Source organism: Sinocyclocheilus grahami, unplaced genomic scaffold (genome assembly GCF_001515645.1).
Source record: "Sinocyclocheilus grahami isolate Dianchi unplaced genomic scaffold, SAMN03320097.WGS_v1.1 scaffold1264.1, whole genome shotgun sequence".
In the NCBI taxonomy this organism is placed as follows: Eukaryota; Metazoa; Chordata; class Actinopteri; order Cypriniformes; family Cyprinidae; genus Sinocyclocheilus; species Sinocyclocheilus grahami.
The window spans coordinates 154,834-170,666 of NW_015506443.1; the positions used below are offsets into that span (position 1 = coordinate 154,834).

The window sequence follows — 15,833 nt, forward strand, 5'->3', positions numbered from 1 at the left end:
AAGAACAGAAGGACACACATTTAATACTCAAACACTTTTGCTTCTGCTCCTCACGTGACGTGGCCTTTGCTAATCAATGCTGTGGCTCCTCGTCCCATCTGACCCCATATGACAGCTCGGATGCTGCTCTCTATACATCAGACCCCAGTATAAATCTCAATCTTAAGCTCGTCTCTATCTGTTCAGTGACAGGACGCACAGACCACTGACAGATCTTCACCATGCAAACAAGAATCTTGCTGCTGACTCTCACCCTGACCCTGGGGATCAACATGATGGCAACGGGAGAACCGCTTCACGCTCAATGCAGAGTCATATGGTAGGATACCATTTACCTGGAGGTTTTTGTGTGCATATATCGGAAAAGTAATTTCAGCTGCTGTCTGTTTGTTTGGTAACACTTTTTTTCGATAGTCCACTTTAGACATTGTATTAACAGCAAGTAACTTTGCAACTACATGTCAACTAGCAGTTAGTAGAGTATTAGTAGACTCTATTAGTAGTTAATATCTTCTAACACTTTCTTTGTCAACTTACTAACTACTCTGAAAGTTAGTAGACATGTAGTTGCAAATTAATGAGAATTAGTTGACATGTAGTTACAAAGTTACTTATAATTAATATAATGTCTAAAGTGGACTATCGAAATAAAGTGTAACCGTGTGTTTGCAGTCATATCATAGTGTAATAAAATGTGGGTGGGTCATTTCATTTAAGTCAAATGGTACACTCTAAAAAATGCTGGGTTAAATATAACCCAGCGCTGGGTTAAAAAGGGACGAACCCAGCGGCTGGGTTGTTTTGAACCCAACCGCTGGGTCAAAGCAACCCACCCTCTGGGTCAAAACAACCCAACCGCTGGGTCAAAGCAACCCACCCTCTGGGTCAAAACAACCCAACCGCTGGGTCAAAGCAACCCACCCTCTGGGTCAAAACAACCCAACCGCTGGGTCAAAGCAACCCACCCTCTGGGTCAAAACAACCCAATAGCTGGGTTTGTCCCTTTTTAACCCAGCGCTGGGTTAAAAAGGGACGAACCCAGCGGCTGGGTTGTTTTGAACCCAACCGCTGGGTCAAAGCAACCCAACCGCTGGGTCAAAACAACCCAACCGCTGGGTCAAAACAACCAAACCTCTGTGTCAAAGCAACCCAACCTCTGGGTCAAAACAACCCAATAGCTGGGTTTGTCCCTTTTTAACCCAGCATTTTTTAGAGTGTAAGATTACTGATATTTACCTGCATTAAATTGGTACATAATGTATGGTCATTGTTATATGTGACCCTGGACCACAAAACCAGTCTTAAGTCGCTTGGGTATATTTGTAGCAATAGCCAAAAAAACATTGTATGGGTCAAAATGATCGATTTTGCTTTTATGCCAAAAATCATTAGGGTATTAAGTAAAGATCATGTTCCATGAAGATATTTTGTAAATTTCCTACCGTAAATATATCAAAACTTAATTTTTGATTAGTAATATGCATTGCTAAGAACTTCATTTGGACAACTTTAAAGGCGATTTTCTCAATATTTAGATTTTTTTGCACCCTCAGATTCCAGATTTTCAAATAGTTGTATCTCGGCCAAATATTATCCTATCCTAACAAACCATACATCAATGGAAAGCTTATTTATTCGTCTTTCAGTTGATGTATACATCTCAATTTCGAAAAATTGACCTGTATGACTGGTTTTGTGGTCCAGGGTCACATATAACACTTAATACATGTAACATCAGTATAAAGAAATAGCCAGTGACTTACCATTTACTTGCAATGGACGTAATTGCTTACATTATTTAAAATATCTTCTTTTGTGTTAAACAGAAGAAAGAAACTCACGCAGGTCTAGTAAAACTTGAGGATGAGTAAATGATGACAGCATTTTCAATTTTGGGTGAACTATCCCTTTAATGCACAATATCATCATAATAGCCATATCTATTGTTAACTAAAATCAAAGCTGAAGTTTTTTATATATATATATATATATATATATATATATATATATATATATATATAAAGTTTTCTAAAATTACTTAAACTAAAACCTAAGCAAAAATAAGCTATATAAAAATTAATAATAAAAATGACTAAAGCACAAAACAAAACTATTAAAACTTGAACTAAAATGAAAATGAAAACTAAAAATATAAAAATAAAAGCTTAATTCAAAATATTACTAAATATGATAGTATAATAATAAATAATACTAATAATATTAGTAAACAAAATATATATAAATGATACTCAAATAACATTGGATTCCACACTCTACCTCCTTCCTAAACATCATGCTTATGGAAAATCAGTTTTGAAGGAGTTTAATAAATGCCTTTTTCTTTCATTTATGTCTCTTTCATTTTTATGGCTGTGATTCACACCACTTATATAACTGTAAATAATGATCACTCTTTCACGTCACATGTTTTCATTATGTTTTCAGTCAGCATGGTAAAAAAGAAAGAAAGTGTGGATGAGGGGCAGATATGGCAGTGTTATGTGAACAAACACCTAGCAAAATATTTTTATTAAAGGAAAAATAGTTTTAAAATGATAAAATAGTAGATTGTTGTTTAAAATGGAGTAAAAGTCATATTTAAAGTGCTTTGAAAAGTGATGTTTAGTTCTGAGAAAACTTCCAGCATAATTTATCTGCAGATGCCAGTTGGTTTGACATTGTTGATGGTATTTGTACCCTATACTCTATAAATCTTATGATTGAGCTGTATATAAACCAAGACAAATCACAAACTTGTGACATGCATTACAAGGCTTTGATATTTTATCTCTATCATCCACCATGCTAATTATTAACAGTGACTGCCCCTCCACATAAAGCTCATTCGATATGCACGATGCAAGCCTAAGGATGTCCGTGGTCTAAATTCTGTCCCCTTTTTAGTCATGCCCCAGATCCACAATCAAATGTGCAAATTCACGCGACCTTATAATCAGTCTTCAGAACATGGCATTGCATTGAAATGTCCCTCATTATTTGTCAGGCTCTTTGGGATCCCATGCCAGGACATTTATGTGAGTTTGGTGAACCAGATTAAGGCCTGGAGGGGCATGTCCGGCTGTATGTCTGTTGGACAGAGATGCCTGTATGAGGTAAGATCATCCAAGATCGTACTGTTTGCTAAAGCAAGCATCACTATTATTTGTATTGCTCGTGCTTTAAAAGAAATAGTTTGCCCAAACATTTTTTAGAAATGAACTCACCCGCAGGCCATCAAAGATGTAGATGAGTTTGTTTCTTCATCAGAACAGATTTGGAGAAATGTAGCATTACATCACTTGCTCACCAATGGATGCTCTGCAGTGAATGGGTGCCGTCAGAATGAGAGTCCTGATAAAAACATCACAATAATCCACAAGTAATCCACACCACTCCATCAATTAATGTCTTGTGATGTAAAAAGCTCTTGTAATAAATTCGTCAAGACATTTTGAAATTCAAACCTTGTTTCCAGCTAAAATACGAGTCCTCTATACATAATATAGCTTTCTCCAGTGGAAAAGTCATCTTGTCTGATTCAGGAGAGAAATATGCACAGATCAAGCACTGTATACAAGCGAAAACAGTCCAAAAAGGTGGATTTTGATGTGAGAGGACAACAGGGGAGGAACTTTTACACAGAAGGAAGTATTATTATGGATTATTTCAGCCAGAAGCAATGGTTTAAAGTTAAAATGTATTAATGATGGATTTGTTTTTTTACAAACACGCAGCTTTTCACTTGACAAGATGTTAACTGATGGACTGGAGTTGTGTGGATTTCTTGTGGATTATTGTGATGTTTTTTTATCAGCTGTTTGGATTTGAATTCTGACGGCACCCATTCACTGCAGAGGATCCATTGGTGAGTACGTAATGCTACATTTCTCTAAATCTGTTCCGATGCAGAAACAAACTCATCTACATCTTGGATGGACTTTGAATTTTTGGCTTAACTATTAATTTACATAAACATTTCAACTTGTATTGCCATCTAAAGGTAGAGTGCTGTGCAAATTCACAAAAACGTAACTGTTTTAAGATATTTACTCGATCTATTTTTGCCATTAATTGTAATAATCCAGTGAGATTTTTGAATGCACAAGGAGTCTGACAACAGCTGGCAGATTTCCTTAGAAATGTCCACAAATCTAGTGAACTGTTGTCTTCTTCAGCTGGTTTCTGCCACACCTTTCCACATCGCTGCCAAACACACCAACAGACAGTGGACCAGCAAAGAGGATCTGAACTTTCACCTGGTGGCAACCGAAGAATCTGTTTGTAGAGTGACGGTAAAATGCTCTGCTGCCAATATTTCCTTTCATAATGATGAGGCAGTTATTACTTATGTTGTCTCCTAAAATTGTATTGTACCTATATTTCAATGTTTCTGTTATAACTTTATTCTTATAAAAATGAGAGTGACAGAAAGCCACAAATGGCTACAGAACAAAACATATGTTTTGCTGGACTACGGAATCAGTCAAAGTCATGAACATTCAAGAACTCTACATTCCCCCATAAAGTTTTAGTTCATTTTAGGAAAAAAAAAAGCATTCTTTTCTACTTGAATATATTTTATTCATTCCTGTGATGGCAGTGCTAAATGTTGAGCAGCCATTACTCTTAAAGGAACACTCCACTATTTTTGAAAATAGGCTCATTTTCCAGCTCCCCTAGAGTTAAACAGTTGAGTTTTACCGTTTTCTCCACAAATCTAGTGAACTGTTGTCTTCTTCAGCTGGTTTCTGCCACACCTTTCCACATCGCTGCCAAACACACCAACAGACAGTGGACCAGCAAAGAGGATCTGAACTTTCACCTGGTGGCAACCGAAGAATCTGTTTGTAGAGTGACGGTAAAATGCTCTGCTGCCAATATTTCCTTTCATAATGATGAGGCAGTTATTACTTATGTTGTCTCCTAAAATTGTATTGTACCTATATTTCAATGTTTCTGTTATAACTTTATTCTTATAAAAATGAGAGTGACAGAAAGCCACAAATGGCTACAGAACAAAACATATGTTTTGCTGGACTACGGAATCAGTCAAAGTCATGAACATTCAAGAACTCTACATCCCCCCGTAAAGTTTTAGTTCATTTTAGGAAAAGAAAAAAAAAAGCATTCTTTTCTACTTGAACATATTTTATTCATTCCTGTGATGGCAGTGCTAAATTTTGAGCAGCCATTACTCTTAAAGGAACACTCCACTATTTTTGAAAACAGGCTTATTTTCCAACTCACCTAGCGTTAAACAGTTGAGTTTTACCGTTTTCGAATCCATTCAGCCGATCTCCGGGTCTGGCGGTAGCAGAAAATAGGCTGAAAATAGGCTAACTTCCGTCAATATAACCAACGTGACCACCTGCTTGCACAGGGAGCGTGCTGGGGACTATTTTCATGCGCTGTGTAATATCATTGTGCCTGCTGCACCCATGGTACGGCAGCAAAGTTCCTTGATTATTACGCCGGGATGAGAGTATAGTTCCTAGCCATATCGGCCTAGAAAATCGCAACTTTTCATTTTCCGCCTGTCTTAGTACACGATGTAACTACAGAAGAGTCAAGTTTTAAATAGGAAAAATATCGAAGCTCTTTGGTCATTTTTGAGCGAGATGCTAACGGTCTAATCAGATTCAATGATCTATGCTAAGCTATAGCTAAAAGTGCTACCGCCAGACCCGGAGATCGGCTGAATGGATTTGAAAACGGTAAAACTCAACTGTTTAACTCTAGGGGAGTTGAAAAATGAGCCTATTTTCAAAAATAGTGGAGTGTTCCTTTAAGTGTCACATGATCCTTCAGAAATCATTCCAATATTCTGATTTGATGCTCATGAAACATTTCTTATTATTATCAAAGTTGAAAACAGTTCTCGGTTTCTCTCTCATAAAGTGGTTAAAAACTTGGTGACTTTGGATGTACAGTCCAAAAAAAGTCACATGTTTGCTGTTTGTGGCCAAAATTCACAGACGATAAGAAAAGAAATAGGAAAACCCCTAATAATGAGGATTTTTTTTTAAATGAAGGGGTGAGAATATAAAACATCCAGAGTGCAGAAGATTCACCACACACGCAGAGTAAAATGAATCAAAATCTAAGCATTACTGCAAAAAATTACACTTCAAAATGATTTATAATTTATACCAGTATATATATATACTAAACTTTGACATATAACCTAAAATCAAATTAAATCCATTATATTATTACTACTTCATGGAAATGTGCATTATATAATTTCATTTTTTTTAAAAACCGCCTACTGTTACCCAAAATGTTTGTTACACTGTCATCTCTTTTCTCTATTTTGAACTGCAATATTTTACCCAGCACTTAACCCAGCATTTTTTAGTGTGTATACAACATGATGAGGGTCAAACTCAATCTCCCTTGTTCTAGGATTGAGTGTTCAGGTAATGAGTCTCCTGACTAAAATATTCAATACAAACCTTGTTTTCAATATGGGAGGCAGGTTTTCAGATTTGGCCTGTAAACAGCCACCTACACGCTAAAAAATGCTGGGTTAAAAAGGGACAAACCCAGCTATTGGGTTGTTTTGACAACCCAACAGCTGGGTCAAAACAACCCAATAACTGGGTTTGTCCCTTTTTAACCTAGTGCTGGGTTATATTTAACCCAGCATTTTTTAGAGTGTAGCAACACCTTAGCAACCTGGAAAAAAAGCCAACCACAAGAATGCAGAGAATGCTAACATTTTAGCATCATGAAGGCGAGTTTCTCCATGGACAAGCATTACTTAGTTTTTCTCTTTTGAAAATGTCTTGTTACTGAGAGTATCCGAGACATCCATTGTCTATTGTGAACAAAAGAGTCTGAGATCTATTAAAGGTGCAGCATGTAATATTGACAGCTAGGGTACTGCAGTCCAAATTCAAAATATTGGAGAGAGTTGTTTTACCCGCTCCTCCTTCTCCTCAAGTCTCCTCGCTCATGAGGGTTGCCAGATTAAAGACACACAACTGGCTGTAGCATTGTTTATTGGAGAAACAAGTGATCTTGTCAAGCATTATTGTTTTTCTGACAAATGAACCATAAAAAAAGCTGTGTTGAATCTCACCATTTCTAAAGTATTGTTTTTGTTCCAACCTCATTTTTGTAGTTTTATACATATCGGATTTGATCATACTGCACTCTAAAAAAATGCTGAGTCTCCTGACTAAAATATTCAATACAAACCTTGTTTTCAATATGGGAGGCAGGTTTTCAGATTTGGCCTGTAAACAGCCACCTACACGCTAAAAAATGCTGGGTTAAAAAGGGACAAACCCAGCTATTGGGTTGTTTTGACAACCCAACAGCTGGGTCAAAACAACCCAATAACTGGGTTTGTCCCTTTTTAACCTAGTGCTGGGTTATATTTAACCCAGCATTTTTTAGAGTGTAGCAACACTTTAGCAACCTGGAAAAAAAGCCAACCACAAGAATGCAGAGAATGCTAACATTTTAGCATCATGAAGGCGAGTTTCTCCATGGACAAGCATTACTTAGTTTTTCTCTTTTGAAAATGTCTTGTTACTGAGAGTATCCGAGACATCCATTGTCTATTGTGAACAAAAGAGTCTGAGATCTATTAAAGGTGCAGCATGTAATATTGACAGCTAGGGTACTGCAGTCCAAATTCAAAATATTGGAGAGAGTTGTTTTACCCGCTCCTCCTTCTCCTCAAGTCTCCTCGCTCATGAGGGTTGCCAGATTAAAGACACACAACTGGCTGTAGCATTGTTTATTGGAGAAACAAATATGTGAACTTAGCAGGTTTTCTAAATATCTGCAAAAAATATTGTTATTTTTATGCTTTATTGCAGACAAAAAATTACATATAGCATATATAAATAAAATAAAGATCAAATCTGTCAGAAGAAACAAAAGAAGGTTTTGCTGTCCAGACTCAGAGCTGAATAGCATTTGATTCTGAACAACTCATCTTAAAGTTGTGCCATGACACTGCGGCTGATTTACTAAACAATTAAAACAATCACATTCATGTATAAGGGCTCTGTTAAAGCTACAAAGAACAATAGGCTACCATAGTCATGACAATTTCATTGACCTTACTGAAATATGAATACTAGCTTACCACCCCACCACCCCAAACTGAACGTTCTATCATAATTTTTCTGACGTTCATGTCGTTCCAAATATGTATGACTTTCTTTCAAACAGGGTTATAGTTGACAAAAACTAAAACCATAATAAATGTAATTACTAAATAAATAAATAAATGTTAATTGAAATAAAATAAAAATATAAACAATTTCTAATTTTCATCTAGTTTAACTAGATGTAATAAAATAAATAAAATTAAAACTGAAATAAAAATTTATAAAAACATCAAAAACGAATAAAAAAAAAACACACACACACACCTTTAACTAAAATCAACATGAAAGCAAAAAATACCAATAAAAAAATCTAATTCAAAATATTAACAACAACTGTAATATCTCAATGATACTAATATAACACTGCTTAAAAGGTCAATGGAGTCCAATGCTGTTTTGAGTTCCTTTGACTTTGATTGTATGGACAAAAACAATTAAAGGGGTCATATGATGCTGCTAAAAAGAACATTATTTTGTGTATTTGGTGTAATGAAATGTGTTTATGCAGTTTAAGGTTAAAAAAACACATTATTTTCCACATACTGTACATGATTGTTTCTCCTCTATGCCCCGCCTTTCTGAAACGCGTAAATTTTTACAAAGCTCATCGGTCTGAAAAAGCGAGGTGTGCTCTGATTGGCCAGCTATCCAGTGCGTTGTGATTGGCCGAATACCTCAAGCATGTGACGGAAATGTTACGCCCCTTACCATACTGTGATGGCGTGTCCGGCCGGAGCGACGACACAAACACATTAAAACACATTATAAACTAGGCATTTGCTGCATCCAGTGGGGACATAATTACTGATTATAATGACTTATACTATGTTTTTACGCTTTGCGTTGCATCGTGCCGCGTAAACATAAAACCCTGTCTGCATTTGTGATCGGAGAAATGACAAACAACAAGCCTACTCTACACTGCTCAAAACTCGCGTTTGAATCATCAGTGGCAAATGATAAAAGAAAACTTACTTATGTGAGTCACTAACGTTATTCTCCCAGGATCAGTAAACAGTCATAAAATGTGCCGGCGATCCACAGCACTAAGTTGATGTATTCCCTCAGCGACCAGCACGGATCAACTCTAGGCATGACGAAGCAGATATCCTCCTCTTTTGGAAGACCAAACAAAGTAGTTTCGCTTTCACAACGAAACACACAGCGTCTTCAGGACATGGCGGCAGCGGCAACAATACTACAGCGAGAATAAAAGTTACGCCTTCTTTCTTTGCGTGAACATTTGGGCGGCGTTATGCAAATCTACCTACATAGTGATGTAGATATGTGGGGGCGTGTTAGAACGAGCCGTTTTAGGTAGGCGTGGCTGACTATTAACTTTTATAAAGATATTTAAATTTGTTTGATGATCTGAAACATTAAAGTGTGACAAACATGCAAAAACATAAGAAATCAGGAAGGGGGCCAACACTTTTTCACACCACTATGTGGGGGCGTGTTAGAACGAGCCATTTTAGGGGGGGTGTGGCTGACTCTTAACTTTTATAAAGAATATCTCTTTGGATTTGAGACTTTAGTCTTTGCAAATTTACAGATCTTCTTTATGCACCAAGAGCTTGTAACACTCCAAAGAGAAAGAAAAAAATGAAATCGCATCATATGACCCCTTTAAATCATCTTTTCTGGTTTCCATAGAAGAAAGCAAGTCATACAGTTTGGAACAACGTGAAAATGAGTAAATAACGACAACATTTAATTTTTTGGTTGAACTATCCCTTTTAAACTAAAGATGACTCTAGCAAGTTCATATCTGATGGCACAGCTAATTCAACTGTAGGCTGACTAATATCAATTTGTGATATTATACCAACTGCATCAACTAGCAAAATATCATTTTGTACCAGGCTGCTGAGTTGATGGTGCAGAAGTCATTGCCCAGTTTTCTGTTAGTGGAGTTGATGTTGTTTCGGTTGACACGTCTGTTGTTGTAGGAGCAACTGTAAGTAGCATTAACCAAACAGAAAACAGGTTTGTGAGTGAATATGTAAATGAAAAAGTCAGTATGTCAACAATTTATTATTTAATCCATTACATCACAAAATGAATCAGGGGCAAGACTTTGACTTTAGTACAGCTACTGTATAAAACAGCAAACTGTTATGTCTTATGAGTAATTTCGCAGTATTTTTGTCACTTTGAGCAGAAGTACGAGTTTGATCAGTCACTCACCGTTAGTGGTCGACTCTCCCACAGAAAAACACAGAAATCCAACAAACAGGATGAAAACGTTCTCCATTGTTCTGATCTTTTAGGAGGAATGTATCTGAATATATATTCCGTGACTTTTCAGGTTTCTAGGCTGTTATGAGGGTGTTGACTGAACTGTCTGAGTCTCATGGGTTTCAACAAATAGTACACACCCCAGCACTGTCGGCACAAACACAATGAGCAGTTGACGGAAGTTATTTTTTTTCCACCTGATAACACTGATTCATCACGGGCCGAAGCATTTCACAAATGTAGGGTTTTATTGTTTCTTTCTTGTTGCTGCCACGTAACACAATCCAAGTAATGAAACAAGACCTGTGTCTGCACTTTAGTTAATAGTTAATTATCAAACTGCGTTATAGTACTTCTCCTTGAAACTAACTTCTAAGAAACGAAAACATAAAAGTGAATTTTAAACAGCCAAAGCTATTTTAAAGAAAAACTGAATTAAGGGCTTTTGCACTTGCTGCTCCGGCTGCTGCTGCCAGCGCTGGGCGGCCGAGACCCTTGCGGGGACGTGACGGAGAGGCCCAAACCCAGATCCACTGTCCTCACTGCAGGGGACGTGACAGACTGGCTTCTGGGACTGCTGCTGGCTGAGGGATTTGAGGATCTGATGCGTTATGTGGGGCACATAAGACAACAATCAGGACTTTCCGCATGTCTGGTTTAAACTGTCACACTTGATTGGTTAATTATGCTGTAATAGCAGCAGATGCACATGTGGAATATCAAACAAAAGCATTTTTGGGAAAAAGGTCAATTATCAAACTGCGTTATAGTACTTCTCCTTGAAACTAACTTCTAAGAAACGAAAACATAAAAGTGAATTTTAAACAGCCAAAGCTATTTTAAAGAAAAACTGAATTAAGGGCTTTTGCACTTGCTGCTCCGGCTGCTGCTGCCAGCGCTGGGCGGCCGAGACCCTTGCGGGGACGTGACGGAGAGGCCCAAACCCAGATCCACTGTCCTCACTGCAGGGGACGTGACAGACTGGCTTCTGGGACTGCTGCTGGCTGAGGGATTTGAGGATCTGATGCGTTATGTGGGGCACATAAGACAACAATCAGGACTTTCCGCATGTCTGGTTTAAACTGTCACACTTGATTGGTTAATTATGCTGTAATAGCAGCAGATGCACATGTGGAATATAAATCATAGTTTGTGGATAAAAGCATGATTATGTGAATACCGATGGAGTGAAGCAGAACTGCGGGCTGAGCTGATCTTTGAGCTCAGACGACTGGATGAAGTGGAAGCGGGAGAGGGCAGGGACAGACCAGCCTAAAAAGAGGAACATAATGACAATAACCATTAGAGTTCATTAGTAACTTCATTTATATGAAAAGGTTAGTAATTACTAAAGCAATTCCACTGATAGCTGACCCCATTGACCCCAAATGTACAAATCTACTACTGTTTAAAAGTTTGGGGTCAGTAAGATTTTTTAATGTCTCTTTGATCAAATTAGAATACAGTCAGATTGAGGTATTCTGATCGTATTACAATTTAAAGTAACAGTTTTCTATTTGAATGTATTCTAGAATGTAAATTATTCCTGTGACGCAAAGCTGCATTTTCAGCATCATTCCTCCAGTCTTCAGTGTCACATGACCCTTCAGAAATCCTTCTAATATGCTGATTTGCTGCTCGAGAAACTTTTCTTAATATTATTAAAGTTGAAAACAGCTGTGCTACCTAATTTTTTTTTTTTTTTGGAAACCATGATGCATCTTTTCAGGATTCTATGATGAATTGAAAATAAAAGACATTTATTGAAACCGAAATCTTATAAATCTATTTACTGTTGCTTTTGATCAGTTTAATGCATCTTTGCTGAATGAACGTATTGTTTCTTTTAACAAAAATAATTTAACATTTTACAGTTACATTTTTATGTTTAACATAAGGTGATTCAAAATACATCTTGCTTGTACTTTCTACCACTTTGTATCACTTTGGCACGGCAGCAATTACATTTTATGATTCCAAAATGTATTGCATTTTGGTTTTACAATGCTTCATGTTGTTTATAAATGATGATATGTCATGCTGTACCTGCATAAAACGTATCTGCAGTGCAGATGAAAGGTCAGGATTCTCCTCCATGGCTTCAAGGAGCATCTTATTTACGCTTTTATTGAAATCTCTGAGTTCACGTAGCTCTATGTCACGTTCCTCAAAGGTCTTCTCTTTGGTGTTTTTAGCAGACCGAATTTCCCTGGTATGTTTGGCACACTGTGACATAAGAACAAGATGAGATTAGAGACCAGGTGCTCATTAGCTTAACACAATAAAATTGGTATAATCATTCATTACTGGCCATACTGTGTATGCATATAAAAATACAGGAGAGACCCGTATATGTATATAGTTGTAACACTTTTTAATTAGCGGGGCATGTTGTCACAACAGAAACTGCCATTTAACAGCCTATTATGAATGCTTTTAGCTATATTAATGACTAATTACTGAAAAATCCTTTGATGATGAATCTGAAAAGATAAAGCAGGAAAACTGCAGGTGGTCAGACCTGTTTGATGGCTCTATTGAGTTTCTCCTCCTGAGAGAGGATGTCTTTGTTGAGAGAGAGCACATGTGCTTGAGTCCTCCCAGTTGTCTCATTCTGGACTGCTTCCTCTTGAAGAAGACCATCCAATGTGCGGGACATGCTCTGAAATATGTGGAAAAAACATGCTTTATGTACTATCATCTAAATTAATTGGTTTTAATTCACATCGAAATATTATTTGTTATTACTGAATCAACCTGACCTAGCTAATTAGCCTTAAAGGGATAGTTCACCCAAAAATGAAAATTACCCCGTGATTTACTCACCCTCAAGCCATCCTAGGTCTATATGACATTCTTCTTTCAGACGAATACAATCGGAGTTATATTAAATAATGTCCAGGCTAATTCATGCTTTATAATGGGAGTGGATGGTAGCCCAAAATTTGAAGTCCAAAAAATTGTACCCATCCATTATAAAAGAAGTCCACACGGCTTTGGGGCTGGGGTGAATAAATGCCTTCTGAAGCGATGGGATGCCTTTGTATAAGAAAAATATCCATATTTACAACTTTATAAACCTTAATCTCTAGCTTCCGCTAACTGTCGTACGGATGTTCACTAAAGAGTGGCGTCCAGCGGATGACGTAGGACGTAAGCGTAGCGTAAACTCCTGTGAGAATATGCTAGTCTCGTGAGAAACAAGTTTTGTTTACAGCAAAGGAAAACCAGTGTCCTCTTGGCTTATATCGAAATCCTCCGACATTTTTCTTTACAAATCCTCGTTTTGTACTACTAATTTGTGACCGGTGTTTTGTTTTGCTCTCTCCTCTGCGCTTCCACGTTCGTCACCACATTTACCTACATCCTACGTCATCCGCTGGACGCCACTCTCTCGTGAACGCGCATATGACAGTTAGCGGAAGCTAGAGATTAAGGTTTATAAAGTTGTAAATATTTATATTTTTCTTATAAAAATGCATCACGTCGCTTCAGAAGGCATTTATTCACCCCCTGGAGCCGTGTGGACTTCTTTTATAATGGATGGGTGCAATTTTTTGGACTTCAAATTTTGGGCTACCATCCACTCCCATTATAAAGCATGGATTAGCCTGAACATTATTTAATATAACTCTGATTGTATTCGTCTGAAAGTAGTATGTGATATACAGCTAGGATGGCTTGAGGGTGAGTAAATCATGGAGTAATTTTCATTTTTGGGTGAACTATCCCTTTATGGTTTTCACTTTTCACAGGGCAGGTTCACAGAAACTTGTTTGACCTGTTGTGAATGTTGATTTCAAACAATGTTTTTAACTGTTATGTTACCCAGTAACAAATATAAAAGTGAAAGGACACACTTTGCATTACAGTGTGTTACACTATATTATGCCACTAACAACTTACAGTTCTGGTACCAGTACCTTTAAAGTAAAGGTGTGGTCACGTTAGTGAAATTTAGGTGAAATTTAGGTAAGAAAAAAGTTGCTGATGCTGCTTATGCAGAAGTCACATTCAAACCAAGCAGTTTTCTGTTGGTCTGTGCAGCAAATTCACATGAGCATGAACATGAGTGAAATCTGCATGGGGAACCTTTTTTGTGATCACACGCACATCTACTGAAATTACTGGAATTTATCTGCAAAATTTCACAGAGCTATGGTAAATGTGACCATACCTTGCTAGTGTTTGTTACACATATTAGACATTACTGTACCTAATTACTAAGCTAATAACAAGAAATATGTGTAACTAAAAAACACTCCAGAAAATATTGACATACTAAGTACATACAGGTGCATCTCAATAAATTAGAATGTCGTGGAAAAGTTCATTTATTTCAGTAATTCAACTCAAATTGTGAAACTCGTGTATTAAATAAATTCAATGCACACAGACTGAAGTAGTTTAAGTCTTTGGTTCTTTTAATGGGGATGATTTTGGCTCACATTAAACAAAAACCCACCAATAATCAGTTACATTACTTTAATAAAGCAATTGAAATAATTACACTACTTATTACATTTTAAATAGGGTAACCTGTAAACTGTAACCGATTACATTTACAAAGTAACCTTCCCAGCACTGCCTAACAGTAACCGTCAGAACATTTTCTGGAAGTCAATAGTGAAAAAAAGTGTCAAAGATGCGACACCCTCTCCCAATATTTCACGCCACAGCAAAAATCAAGCGTTGTATAATACCCCCAGGCCAATATATTGGTCACACTGTAGTTAAGCAGTTATAAAACATAAAAGATTGATGTTCTTTTTTTTCTCTCAAAATTATGCATATTTTTGTATATATTTACACAAAGTGTAAACATGATGTAAAATTCGCATTAAAGAAGATCTGCATATTTATTTATATATTTATTCATTAAGCAGAAGATTACTGCTACCTAGCTGAAAACAAACACTTATCAAATGAACATGACATGACATTACCACTATGACCAGTAGATGGCTGCAGAGGATCCCTGATTCATGTATTCACTTGCCGTTTCCACTCCCTTATGTATAGTTAATAAAAGGGTGAGCGATTTATGTAGTTACTTGATAATAATATTTTGAGCTCATTTAAAATTCTAAACAACAACAACAAAAAAACTTCTGTGTTTATATTTTGATTATTTATAAACTTTTATTAAAGAAATGTGTAAAATGTTGCTCATCAGAATCAAGGGTTCGATCGAAAAATGTAGGCCTGAATGTTAAATGCAGTGCAGTTAAAAGTATGGATAAAAGTAGCCTATGTAAACGTAAGAGCCCTTGAGCAGATCAGATAAGACCAAATGAATGAATGAATGAATAGTAGGCTAATAATAATAATAATAATGATGATAATAACCAAAAAAAATGAATGTGTTATTTTCTTTCCTTTAAGTAAGTGTGCATTAACGTTTCAAAGGTTATCATAATTAAAAGTTAAATCTGTCATTGCAGCTTTTTGAAGTGTGAATTT

The 15,833-nt window shown here is 36.7% G+C and overlaps 1 protein-coding gene across 1 annotated transcript in view; it reads right to left on the reverse strand.

The window, feature by feature from the left end:
• Positions 1 to 11,095: 11,095 nt before the first annotated feature.
• ccdc39 (coiled-coil domain 39 molecular ruler complex subunit) overlaps positions 11,096 to 15,833 on the reverse strand; it is a 19,781-nt gene continuing 15,043 nt past the window's right edge. The window contains exons 11-14 of the mRNA XM_016254586.1: positions 12,892 to 13,055; positions 12,417 to 12,596; positions 11,551 to 11,642; positions 11,096 to 11,391 (exon numbers count right to left, since the gene is read on the reverse strand). Coding sequence (XP_016110072.1) covers positions 11,226 to 11,391; positions 11,551 to 11,642; positions 12,417 to 12,596; positions 12,892 to 13,055 — 602 coding nt within the window. The 3' untranslated portion in view covers positions 11,096 to 11,225. The remainder of the gene's footprint in view (positions 11,392 to 11,550; positions 11,643 to 12,416; positions 12,597 to 12,891; positions 13,056 to 15,833) is intronic.